The sequence below is a fragment of the Lichenostomus cassidix genome, chromosome 18 (assembly GCF_008360975.1).
Source record: "Lichenostomus cassidix isolate B80296 chromosome 18, HeHo_3.0, whole genome shotgun sequence".
NCBI lineage: Eukaryota > Metazoa > Chordata > Aves > Passeriformes > Meliphagidae > Lichenostomus > Lichenostomus cassidix.
This window is the reverse complement of record NC_139498.1, coordinates 11,281,652-11,294,762: the sequence shown is the minus strand read 5'-3', so window position 1 is coordinate 11,294,762 and position 13,111 is coordinate 11,281,652. Positions and strand designations below refer to the sequence as shown.

At 54.2% G+C, this 13,111-nt stretch overlaps 1 protein-coding gene across 4 annotated transcripts in view; it reads left to right on the top strand.

The window, feature by feature from the left end:
- Window positions 1-13,111, top strand: part of ARHGAP44 (Rho GTPase activating protein 44) — a 29,323-nt gene that overhangs the window by 4,654 nt on the left and 11,558 nt on the right. For all 4 annotated transcript variants that reach the window (XM_085078032.1, XM_085078031.1, XM_085078030.1 and 1 more), the window contains exons 2-7: window positions 7,103-7,142; window positions 9,099-9,203; window positions 9,286-9,362; window positions 10,210-10,321; window positions 11,088-11,164; window positions 11,833-11,950. In XM_085078032.1, the coding sequence (XP_084934158.1) occupies window positions 7,103-7,142; window positions 9,099-9,203; window positions 9,286-9,362; window positions 10,210-10,321; window positions 11,088-11,164; window positions 11,833-11,950 (529 nt within the window). The remainder of the gene's footprint in view (window positions 1-7,102; window positions 7,143-9,098; window positions 9,204-9,285; window positions 9,363-10,209; window positions 10,322-11,087; window positions 11,165-11,832; window positions 11,951-13,111) is intronic.

Below are 13,111 nucleotides of genomic sequence, written 5' to 3'. Positions count from 1 at the left end.
CGGCAAGAAATAAGGACATTTTCTTCTGCTTGCGCGAAATAAGAACAGAGGGAAATAAAGGCACCACCTGGGATTTTTCAAATGGGATTTGCAGAAGGGAACAGCACCCTTTAAATAGCTGGGCTCCCCATCTGCACTTCGGGGTGCCAGCGACTCTCTGTCAGCAGAACCCCCTGGGATTTGGGCTCTGGAGTCGGCAGATCCCGGCAGCCCTGGAGATATTTTTATCCTCCTCGCAAGGAGGCAGCGCTGACAACCTGGAATATTCATGGAGCGGGCTGAGGGTTTTGTCCCTGCTCCAGCAGCCTCAGGGCTCTGCGCTCTGCAGGGGCTTCTCCACGATTTCTAAATCGGGATGGAAGCGTGGTCGGGATGCGGCCCCGGGGAGGGAAGCGCCAGGAGCAGAGAGCCCCGAGCATCCCGTGCCAAAGGGATGCTAGCACAGAGCTCCCAGCCGGGAGAGAGGCGGGAGATGAGGACAAGAGGCTTTTCTGCCTTTCGGAGTCTGTCCCCCATTTTGCTTTGATTCATTCGCTTTTCCCAGCTGCGGGCAGAAGGATAGAGGAAAGCTGGACCAGCTTTCCCTGCCTGTTTCCTCCTCCTTTTCCAGCCTGGCTCTGCTGCTGCGGGCTGAGCGCTGGCCCTGGGCCCGCTGGGTGGGCACCACTGCCCTTCCCCGCGGGTGTGGCACCGGGGCCGTCACACCGTGTCACCCGCGGGCACGACCAGCCGGGGACGCGCCGGAGGAGGCGCCGGCGGGGCTGTGTCCGCGCGCCGCGCTGGATGTTGCAGTCGGAGCTGTCTCCCGGGGGAGCTGAGCAGCGATTTGAGGATATCAATATTTGATGTTTTGCTTCGTGCCCGCTAAAAAGGCGCCGGGAAAAATCCGCGGCTCCATTGGGGCTCGGCGGGTCCCATTTGAGCCTCCGGGATCTGTGTCCCCAGGGATGCGCTGGCCAGGAGAGCTCAGGGGGCAGCAGAAGGTGGGGACAGCGTGGCCTTGGACCAGAATCCACCCTGGATCACGGAGCCCAGCGCTTCCAGGGGTGTGGATGACACCGAGGGGCTTCTTCCTCCCTCTGGCCAATGCAGAGGATGCTCAGTGCTTTATCCAGGGGATGTAGAGCCTGGCTCCCCAGCCTCCCCTCTGGGCTTTGGGGGCTCAAACACCTGGAATTTTCCCCCAGGCACTGGAAGGAGATGCAGCAGGACCAGGAGGGAGCCAGGCAGTGCTGCTGTATCTGTGTAGGATGTGGGACAGACACACCCTTGGGAATTAACACTGCCGGCACGGGACGGCCTTGGCTGGGTGTTTGTGCCTCCCTCTCCAGCACTGGGGCTATTTAAAAATAGCTGGAGCAAGGAGAAATCAGGGAATCAGCATTGGTGATTAAATATTTATGGGCAGGCTGCAACGAGGGGTGGCTGGGGCTGGGGTGAAAGGAGCATTTGGGGAGGAGATGCAGGCAAGGGGCTTTTGGGGGCATCACAGCCACACTCTGCCTCAGGACATGCATCTCTGCTCCTGCTGTCCCCACGCCGGGCATGATGCTTTTCCCATTCAGAGATAAATTGCCATGAAATCCTTGCCATGCTCAGAATTTTGCCAGCTCAGGGTCAAATCCAAGGGCCACAGCTCCCTGTTGTGGGTGGCCGGAGCATCAGAGGGAGATGGTGGCAGGGGACAGCGATGGATGGTCCAGCCAGAAGGGAAGGGCTGGCACCAGGACATGCTCCAGGGAAGCACTGGCTCTGCTGCATCTCCCCTGGTCAAGGCACTGGAAACTCATGTATTTATTTGGGAATCAACACAATTTGATTGGTGTTGATTTCTGCTTGCAGCAATGAACTTGTGCAGCAGTGAATGCCTGAGCGTGCCATGGCTGTGTCCCCCGCTTACTGGCTTTAGTTGTCTTAGGGTGAGGTTATGACAATCCTGTATTCCATGTCGTCTGCTTTATGACCAGAAATGGATTCCTGTCAGTTTAAAAACTGTGCTCAGCAGCTGGGAGAAGCTCTGCTGGCGTGGGGTTGTTTTGAAACTCTCCCCCAGGTTTCTCAGCCTTGGAGTGTGGGGAGGAGAGTGATTTCTTGCTTCCAGCTGCTGCTGCTGCTGCTTGGGCTGCTAGCTAAGGAGAAGCTTTTCCCTGGGACTGCGGAGTAACATCCTGGCTGGATTCTGCCTTTCTTCTCTTCTTGGACCATTTGGCTTGCTTGTTTGTTCAACATCAGATGACCCCTGGAGAGACGGTTGGCAGGACCCTGCAGGGAGTTGCCAGAGTGACTCTGCCCGTTCCTGGGAGCTAAGCCCAGGAAAGAAGGGACTCTAAATCCATCAGCTGTCTTCACAGGTTCAATACCTAATAGTTCCTTTTTCCCTTTTCCCCATGCCTTGTGGGCATTTTGCTTTGTTTTGTTAAAGAAATAGGATTTTTTTCACTTTCCTCCAAGAAATTCTTTTTGTGGTGAGGGGAGGAAGTGCTTAAACCCTTTTCCTTTGGAGTGGGGGGCAGGGGGGTGTTCTTTCAGAGTACTCTCTCCAAAATTTGTCTCTAACCCGAGACACTCTCCATGATCATTGTCCCTTTTCTCCAGCTGCCTGCCGGGACAGGGTCTGGATGCTGCCTGAGGAGGGCCTAGCTTTGTGCTGAGAAAAACAGCTCCGGTGGAAATCTGGAGGGGAAGGGGGCGATCAGGATTTTATTTGTCAAAAGGAAAGAGGAAAGAAAGCTTTGGGAGCTGGGAATGCTGGCTGCCTCTCCAAGGGATGCTCCCACAGGATGCATGTAACTTGTATGGAATGAAGTTTTGGGGTTTAGGGACCAGCCAGGGAAACTGAGGGTCCCTGCACCCCTCTCTTGGGGGCTCTTCTGTGCTGAGAGTGCCTTGCATGAGCAAATCCCACTGTCTCCAGTTGCCCAGGGGTGTAGTGTCCTGGTGCAGGAGCCCTGGCCTCATCCATTCCATGGGGATGGAAATATCCGTGAGGAAATAAATGGATGTAAAGGATTGCCCAGAGCTGATCCTGGCTTCAACTGGTGCCCAGAGGAGATGTTTTACTGGTGCCACCAGTTGCCTGCTCTGATGGTTGAGTGCTCCAGGCACTGTATTGTCCCTTCCCATGGGCCAGACCTTGAGCATCATTTGGGGTCTGGGGTTTTGGGGTGAGATCCCTGCCAGGACAGGGGCAAGGGGGGCTGATGTAGCCACTAGTTGCCACTGGATGTGGGAATCTCTGTCCCTCTGTTCTGCCTCATGGGGCCCTGGAACCCCCAGGAATTCCTTTGTAAAGGAGGTGGGTTTGTGCAGGCAGGAGCTCAGCTCCTCCCATGGGCAGGGTTGGGGCCTGGGGTCCCCTGGGCTTGGGACTGCTGTCACCTCATGGCAGAGCTGGACTTCAGGGGTCTGTGTGACCCCTCGAGCAGCTTCATCCCTGCTTGGCTCTGGCTGCTTGTACAGAGCTAGTAACGGGGCACTGAGAGGACTGGGGAGACTGGAGAGGCTGGAGAGGGACTGTGGCGGAATGGGGATGGACTGGGAACTGCCAGGAGGGGCTGGAGGATGATGGGGATGGGTGGAGCTATGCTGGGGATAGACTGGTGGGATGCTGGGCAGGAATTGGGATATGCCAGGAAGGACGGGGAGGTGCTGAGGAAGGTCTTGGGCGGTGCTGGGGAGGAACTGGGAGGTGCTGGGGATGGGCTTGCGTGTGCCTGGAGGGGCTGGGGGTTTCCTGGATTGGGAGCAAGATGCCAGGCTGGAGCAGAGATGCCAGACAGGAGCCAGACAGGGTTCCCAGCATGGGCTGCATGCGGACCGGCTCCTCTTGGTGCTGCCGGGGGTTTCTGGAGGGCTGAGCTTTCGGGAGCACCTTTGTGCTTTGGGCTCCAAAGTCCCACATGGTCTGAACTCAGTGCTGGGGAGCAAACAGGGAGCTGGAGCTCCAGAATCCAGGGATTTTGGTGAGTGATTCTCCCTGCAGATGGATAACCAAGGCGAGAGAGCTGGGGGAGGCACAGGGACCATCACCCATCCTCGAGTGGGATTGGTTGGAGCACGACATGGGAGAGAGAGTGAGACACAAAGCAGGGAGATTTGGGGAAGGGGGAAGAGCTGATGGAGATGCTCGGGGCTGAGGCCACTGGAAATGTTTTGTTAAAATCCCTGGAGAAATGCTGCCATCCTGCTTCTCCAGAAAAGGCAGTGGGATGATATTTCCTTATCCCCACTGGGTGCCCTGGGGAAACACCTGGGTACCAGGAAGGGGTCTCTTTGAGCATCTCAAAGCACCTCTTTGAACATCTTTGAGTTCCAAAAAGGGCTCAGGACCCAAAAAATCCCCCCCAGAGCAGAAGGATGGATCCCAGGTTGTGCAGGAGTCTCCATGTCCCCGGCAGCTCCTGGGCAGGGCGTGCATTCACCACCAAGCATCCCTTGCTCACAGGATGGCTCATAAAACCCTGTGAGCTCCTGTAAAACTCTGTTAACTTTAGGCTAAGGTTTTAGGAAGGTTAAGGGATATAATGGGATTTTTCCTGGTGGTATTAACAGAGCTGTGGATGTCGCTGGAACAGGCTGATGATAATTTTTAGTTTTTACACATGAAATGTCCACGTGCCCAGCTTGTACTGGGCGTGCTAGGGTTTGGAGGCACCACTTGGTTCTTGTGCTGCTGGGTAGGATCTGTAGGCTCTGGAGTGCTGGCAGGAATTATTTGGGGGTTTTTGGCGCATCCCAGGGCAGGGCTTTCCTCCTGGAGCTCTCTGCTGTGGCTGCTGCTGGCATCACCTGTAGGATGCAGGTGGCCCAGGGCAGGAGATTTGTCCCCTGCTCTGGCTGTGGAGAAACCCCCCATGGTGGCTCCTGGGGCCGTGTTGTCCCTGTGCTGCAAGCCCCAGGAGCACGGGATGGCTCTGGGTGCCACTTGCCAGGACTGGCAGGATGTGGGACCTGGCCCCATGGCTGTGTCCAGCCTTCACCTGCTGAGCCCTGCCACCTGCCTGCTGCTGCCTGTGGGATGTCCCCGAGAACTCATCCCCCAGCTGCCGGAGCCAGGGAGGGAAAGCCACACTCCTGCTGCTCCCATGGCTCTGCACAACCCTGGGCAGCTCTGGCAGCCCCTTTGCTTATCCCAGTCCATAAAATACTGCAGCCTGATTTCCCCCCCCTTTTTAAAGGCCAAATTCCTCCCTGGTAGGCTCCCCTGCCTGCTGGAGCATCTGTGGGTGTGCAGGGCTGGCACAGGGGGATGCTCTCACTGGGTGAAACCACTGGGGTTGCTCACACTGAGGATGTGCTTAAAAACAAATCAAGGCCAGATTTTTGTTATTCTCTTTGAAACATCATTTTCTGCTTCCCAAACACACCTCAGAGCATAGCACAGGCTGGGATGTGGCTGCTGGGAGAGAGATCTGCCCACAGGACCATGGGATGTGCAAATCCCACCCACCACCCGGCTGGGAGAGGAGAAAACACAGGGAAAAAAAGCCTTTTTTATGTGAAAGTGTGGAAGTGATTCCTGAGGAGTGAGCAGCAGGGATGTGCCAGCGGTGCCTCACTCCCTGCCACCTCCCACTCCTTTGAGATGCTAAAAATATCCCGAGCTGGGGACGGACGTTGTGGCTGTGCCCGTGGATATTTGCTGCTTTTTTCCCTGTTAGTGCTAATTCTGTGTCACTTCCAATCCTGTCTAAATGAAAGTGAAGGTGATTTCCAGAGGAGGAGGCAAAGCTGCTCAGCTCTTGCTCCCAGGCGGATAGTGCTCCTTAGAGACATTCTAATTTGTTCATTTCAATAACTTACTTTAAAAATTAAAGTAACTGGGTTTTTTTTAATTTAATTTTTTTAAAGTTGTTTTTAAACCACCTTAAATCAGGTGCTGGGACATCTTTCATGCCCAAAGCAGATTTAATGCAGTTAATCTGGTGAGGCCCTGGCACAGAGTGCCCAGAGAAGCTGTGGCTGCCCCTGGATCCCTGGAAGTGTCCAAGACTAGGCTGGACAGTGCTTGGAGCAACCTGGGATACTGGAAGGTGTTCCTGCCCATGGCAGTTGGTGGATTGATGAGCTCTAAGTCCCTTCCTACCCAACCCATTCCATGATGCTGTGATTTGCACTTTCTGCAAGGCTTTGGATGAGATATATGTGTGGATGAGCAGTTCCCACGCCAGGCTCGCTGTCTGAACCTTGCTCTGCTTGCTCTTTATTTCCACTGTTTCAACACTTCCCTCCCTCTCTGCAAGCTGAGAATCCAGCTTGGATGGCAGGAAGGGCCCAGACTCAGGAAATAAAGGTGTTTTTTCAGGATGACAGAACCAAGCCTTCAGTGTTCCATGATGAACCTTTGGGGATGGATTGGCTGGATGACAGCTCTGCCCTAGCTCAAATTGCCAGAGCTCATTTTTCCAAGTGAAAGGATGCACTGGAGTTGTTAAAAACCCTGGGAAAAGGAATAAATTATCCGGATGTGATGGTTTAAATGAGCCTGAGCAGCTGTGGTGCAGGAGGCCCTGGGCTCTGGATGCTGCGGGTCCGTGGGCTGAGGATGGCGGGTTTGTGTCTCCTCCTGCATCCCAGCACTCCTCCCTCGGGAACGCAGTGGATGCCCTGGGCTCTGGAGCTGTAAATGTGTCTCCAGTGAGCAGCAGGAAGGGCTCTGGCAAGGCCCCGGGCAGCAGCTGCTGCTGCACATCCCATGGCTGCCTCCGTGTGAGGAGGCTCAGCCGTGCGGACGCGCTGTCCTTGGGATCCGGAGGGAGCACAGAGCCCAGGGAGCTGCACTGCTGTGCAGACACAGCGCCTCTCTGCAGCACTGCCCGCTTCCAGCTGGGAATTTCACATCCCTGTTTTCCCGGGGATAACATAAAAATAAGGGGGAGATCAGAGGCAGGCCCTGCCTTGGTGCAGTACCTGGCAGTGAGCCATGGAGATGCTCCATCCTTGGCTTCTTTAGGAGATGAGGTGATGGCTGGTGGGACCAGAGATGCTTAAATCACTCCTGCATCCTGATGGAAGAGCACATTCCAGGGTCAGTGGTGTGCACAGGGCACTGCTGCACATCCCAGACCTTTCACCACTGGTTTCTGTCTCTCTTGTCTTGCAGAGCCGAGAAGACCGAGGTGTTGAGCGAAGATCTCCTGCAGGTGAGGCTCCCTGAGGCTGCTGGGAGCCGTCCCAGGGTGTCCATGGGTGCGCAGGCACCTCCTGTGGGTGCTGCCTCCCTCAGCAGCTCCCTCGTGATGCTGTGGTGTCCCAGGGCACTGAGAGGGGCTGGGAGGAGGAGGAGGAGGGATTGGGAGCACGGTAAGCAGCACTACCTCCCTCCCACGAGCATCCCAGCCCTTTCCCAGGCTGGGTTTCAGGTCAGCTGGAATGGGATCCATCCATCCAGGAAGGCAGCCTGATCCAGCTGGCCGGATTGCAGCTCCATGTCCTGCCCAGGGAAGGGACATGTGACAGCAGGGGATGGTTCCCAGAGCTGCTGGTTTAGGTAATTCCAGCAGAACACCCCGAGCCATGTGGGGCATGGAGCAGTGGCTGTGCTGCTCAGCTCATGCCTGTGGGGACATCTCAGCTTGGGGCTCTTTGCTCCCGGGGCAGGGAATCCTGCAGGGAGGGACAGCTGGGAAAATGCCTGCAAAGGAATGTGAATTCCCAAATCCATCACTGAATCCATGGAATCACAGAGTGATTTGGTTTGGGACCTTAAAGCCCCTCCAGTGCCACCCCCTGCCATGGGCAGGGACACCTTCACCTATCCCAGGCTGCTCCAAGCCCCAGTGTCCAACCTGGCCTTGGACACTGCCAGGGATCCAGGGGCTGCACAGCTTCTCTGGGCACCCTGTGCCAGGGCCTCACAACCTCACAGGGAGGAATTCATTCCCAATATCCCATCTATCCCTGCCCTCTGGAAGTGGGAAGCCATTTGCTGTGCCCCAGCACTGTCTATGACACATTTGGGAGGCAATTCAGGGCAGTTGGGGCTGCCCTGTCTGGGTGTGTCCCACAGGACCAGTCGTGATTGCACTAATTTTCTAACTAACTCCCGTTTGAATCACCTAAATGGGTGTGCACCCGCATGGTGCCCTTCTGACCATCATTCCACTTCCTTCCAACACATATACAGACAGGTCTATATAAGAATATATAGTTTATATAATTTAATATAAATATATTTATATACTTATATACAGATTCATATATGTGTTGCAAGGAACATGTTGCAGGGAGGACAGAGGCTTCTCTACCTCAGCCAGGCAACATGGAGATCTTTTATTTTTTTAAATATATTAAAATATTTTATATATTATTTTACATAAAGTATATCCACATATATATAGTATATTTTATTAGTAGTAAATATTATTATAGTGGTGGAGGACAGCTCAGCCCAAGTCCCACGTTCCCCTGACATTCAGCAATTCTTCCAGGCAGGGGGTATTTCTTTTCTTTTTCACTCAGATCATTCCCCAAGATTTTGAACATCAGGAAATACTCCTGATTATTTGCCCAAACTTTAAGCTTTCCATGTTTTCCCTGCATGTGTCAGCTTTGTGTTTCAGCAGATTTTGGTTGTTTACATGTACTGATTTCTCTTGCTAAATTTTGGGATGAACTGCTCAATTTTATCTATGCAGAGGCAAATCAGAGCACTTCCAGCCCCAGGGGAGGGCACTGGCAGGGCTTGGCTGGGGTGGACTCCAGGTCCTGGGAGGCTGCTCTGGATCCAGCTCCAGCCTTTTCTGGGGGTGGGATGGGGCGGCAGTATCCCAGCACTGGGACTGGGCTGGACTCCAGGGTGTCACATCAGTGCAGCAGCAATTCCAGTGGCTTTGATGGAAAAGCAATGAGTCCCCTCTGTCTGCAGGAGCCAGGGAGGATCCCCCGGTGATGGGATCCTGGGATGATGGGATCCCCAGATGAGGGAATCCAGGGGGATGAGGGAATCCCCAGATGATGGTATCCTGGGATGAGGGGATCCAGGGGGATGAGGGGATCCTGGGGTGATGGGATCCTGGGATGATGGGATCCTGGAGTGATGGGATCCCAGGGTGATGGGTGATGGGATACTCCGGTGATGGGCTCCATCACTTGCACAGGTGGAGAAGCGTCTGGAGCTGGTGAAGCAGGTGTCCCACAGCACTCACAAGAAGCTGACAGCCTGTCTGCAGGGCCAGCAGGGCCTGGACGCCGACAAGCGCTCGGTGAGGGCCGGCGGGGCTGGGGCTCCGGGGAATTCGGGGATCCAGGGGGATCCGGGTGGGAACGCAGCCCCTCTCCTTGCAGAAGAAGCTGCCGCTGACGACGCTGGCGCAGTGTCTGATGGAGGGCTCGGCCGTGCTAGGGGACGACTCCCTGCTGGGGTAAGGGGGCTGGGGCTGCCCAAGGGCCTGACTCTGCAGGGGGTGCTGGGAATGCTGCTGGGAATGTGCCCGGAATGCTGCTGGGAACACGCTGGGAATGCTGCTGCTCCTTGTCTCTGGTGCCAGATTACCGGGGATTCACTGCTGGGTTGGAGGGGCTGGGGGGATCTCCATAGTTAATTCCTCTTCTGCTTGTATGGGCTGTGATCCTGTGATCATACAACATGAACTGCATATATAGACATTATATATTTATACATGTTATAGATTTATATATATGAGTTATTACTGTTTATAGACCTATGTATGATTTATCAATATTTATATCTTTATATTTTTGTATTGTATATAGTATATATTTCTATGTTATTTATTATGTGCATACTTATATATGTTTCATTATTATTTATGTATTTATATTTTATTTATTATTTATATATTTTATGTAATTTTTATATCTATGTAACATCCATACAATTTCAGACTGGCTAATAATAATATATAACATAATGCCAATATATAATATAATACTAATATATAGCATAATGCTATAGCTAATAATATGTCACAATATAACAGTATAGTATTTTAATTGTTATTACATCACTGTAAGTGCAATACTTAAGGAATGAGCTTTCCTGACTCCCCAGGTGCCCACAGTCCTCTGGCTGCCACCCTCCCTCCACCCTCTGCCAAGGAGGGGCTGCCCTGCACCACTGCCCAGAGCCCCGGGGGTGCTGGGTGCCCCTGCACCCCGGTGGGTGCAGGACAGTGTCCCCTGTGCCAGCCCCCAGCTGTGCCCTGTGCCATGCCCTTGTCCCCTCCCCACTGTGCCCTGTCCCTGCAGGAAGATGCTGCGGCTGTGCGGGGAGGCTGAGGACAAACTGGCGCAGGAGCTGATCCACTTCGAGCTGCAGGTGGAAAGGGATGTCATCGAGCCCCTCTTTGTGCTGGCTGAGGTGAGCAGGGGGTCCCTGAGGTGTCCCTGGGTGTCCCTGGGGTGTTACCGTGTCAGGGACTCCCACCTGAAGGAGGAAGGCAGGATTTCATCACTTTGGCAGCTTGTTTGGTTCCTGGCCCCTGGTGCCATGTCGTGCCAGGTTCCTTTCCCTGCTCCCACTGCTCTTCCTCCTTCCTGCCTTTCCTGAGGACAGTGGGTTCACACTCCTATTTCTGACCCGTTTTTCCACGCTCCAGACGCTTCCCTTTGTTGTGGGCTTCTTTCTCCTCTCCTTTTCCCCTCTGCTGACAAGTTTGTTTTTCAGTTTTACCCAATGCTTTTCCCCTCCTGTTACACCCAGCAAAACCTCCTGGGCTTGGCTCTGATTTTGTCCTCCCCAGCACAAATGGGAACTTTGTGGTGCTGCTGGTCCAGGGCTTCCAGCTGGTACCAAATCCTTTGGGAAGCAGTGCCTGTGCATGGAGGGCTTTGCACTGCCATCGCCAAGAGCCCTTTTCCTACCCTCATCCAGCTCCCCAGGGCAGGAAGCTTTGATCCCCCAGGGATACTCGTCTCTGGTTCTGGAGCTGGGGCTGTCGAGGTGTGATACGTTCTGAGTGGGACATGGAGGAGGGATGAGCTGGGCCACTTCCCTGAGGATGTTAAATAAAGGAACTGCATCCTTACCCACCCAGTTTACCCCAGCCAAACCCCCGGGATGTGACCCATCCCTGGACACCTCTCCAGGGATGTCCATCTCCTCCCGTTCCTTTGTGTTGCTGCAGGTGGAAATCCCAAATATCCAAAAGCAGAGGAAGCACTTGGCGAAGCTCGTGCTGGACATGGACTCCTCTAGGACAAGGTAGGAAGTGCCTTCAATTGCTTCACAAGCAATAAAAATTCTGAAGCAGCTCCTGGGTCCGTGGCAGTTCCCTTGGGACAAGAAGTCCTGGCTGTGTCACTGTGGGCCTTGTGTCAAGCTCTGCAATGAGCCACAATTTCTGCTCCTGTCTGCAAAATCCGTGGATTCCTTTTCCTTGCCTGCCCACTGCAGCAAAAGCATAATTTTTTCTGGCAGAAAGGGTTATTTTGTACCTTTTTTGCCTGTCTTGGTGAGTTCTGATGCAAAGAGCCAGATGCTCCTGCCCCTGCAGAAGGGCACTGAGGGGAGCTGGGATGATTCGGGATTGTCCCATGGTACTGTTGAGTTTACCAAGCCTCCACTCCACAACATGCCCTGGGAGAGGTCTGAGAGGTGTCCACAGTCCCCAGCATCATGCCCAGGCTCTCCCATCCCCATCCTCTCTCTTCCCACCTGGACAAGGCTCCTTGTCCTGCTGAAAATAATTCCTTCCTTGGAGACCAGTGTGTGCAGTGCTGTGGGGATGGGGACGGCTGGGGTTGGGAGTGGGTGCTAAATCCCACCTGGACTGGGATCATCTCCCTGCTCCCAGCCCTGGGGACCACTGTGACCATCCCGGACTGCTGGGGTGTGGTCACTGCTCCTTACTGTCGCTGTCCCTCCCGCAGGTGGCAGCAGTCGGTGAAGTCCTCGGGCCTGGCCAGCAACCTGCAGCCCTCGGGCGCCAAAGCCGACGCTCTCAGGGAGGAGATGGAGGAGGCAGCCAACAGAGTGGAGATCTGCAGGGTACTGGGGTCACTCCTGGCTGAGGGGGGACTGGGGAGTCCCAGGCTCTGGGAAAAGCTGCAGCCTCTCCTCTCACCCTGCTCTGTATCTTTCCTTCCCCCCTGCCTGTGCCAAACCCTCCTCTGCCAGTGCAGCATGGTGGCAGTGGGTGATGCTCACCAGCCAAGTAGGACATGCCCAGTTCCTCTGTCCCCATCCTCCACATCCCACTGGAGCTGGAGAGCCTCCTGTTCCCTGGGAACCCATCCTGGAAAAGCTTGTCATGGAGTACATCCAGCCCTGCTGCTAAAGGCTCTGCCTTCTCTGTGCTGGCTTCACTTCCCATCAATTTCAAGCACTCAGAGGGGCTTTATCCCTTTCCATGGGATAAGAGGGACTCCAGCCTCCCTTCTCTGTGCACTGTTGGGGGACCTGGACCCTGCTCAGTCTGCAGTGGGGGAGGAACCTGAACCTCCTGTGACACCAAGAGGGACTCAAACCCCACAAGACCTTCACCAAACCTGCTCAGGGAGTTTTAACCCTCACCCTTCAGTGCCTCCTGCTCCAAAGGTCCCAGGGGGACTCACCCACTCCTGGCAGTTGGATGTTTGGAGATGGGAGGATCCAAAAGTGGTGGCCTGCTCCCACCTGGGTCACCAAACTGTTACAGAAATTTCTCTCCTTTAGATTTCCTACAATGGGGTCTCAGACACCCAAATCCAGGAAAAAATAATGTAATGTTTTAGTGGTGAAGCAGTAGAAACATCTGGGTGGAGCTGCTCAGGGACCCTGAACAAAGAAACCCTGGGGTTTTTGAACCCTTTCAGCTAATGCACCTGTTCTTCAAACCTCCCACCTCACAGTCCAGGGGTAATTTTGGCCCAGGGTCCTCTCACTCCTCACTGGGTTCTCTCTCCATGTCCACACACACAGGACAAGAGCTGTTCTTACTTTCAGTCTTGTGTAACAAACTTGGTTTATGTTTACCTTCCACCTTATCTCTCCTAAGAGCTCATCCTTTAGTTGTTGCCTGTTCTTCAAGGTCTTTTCCCTGGAGTCTTCTTATCTGGTGGGCTAAGTGGATCCAGTCTCCGTTTTGTCCCCTGCTCCCTGGAGGTCATTTAAAGTTCACTCACACAGAGTTTTAAGCAGGGCCCTCTGTGAACTAGTTAAAATGCACTG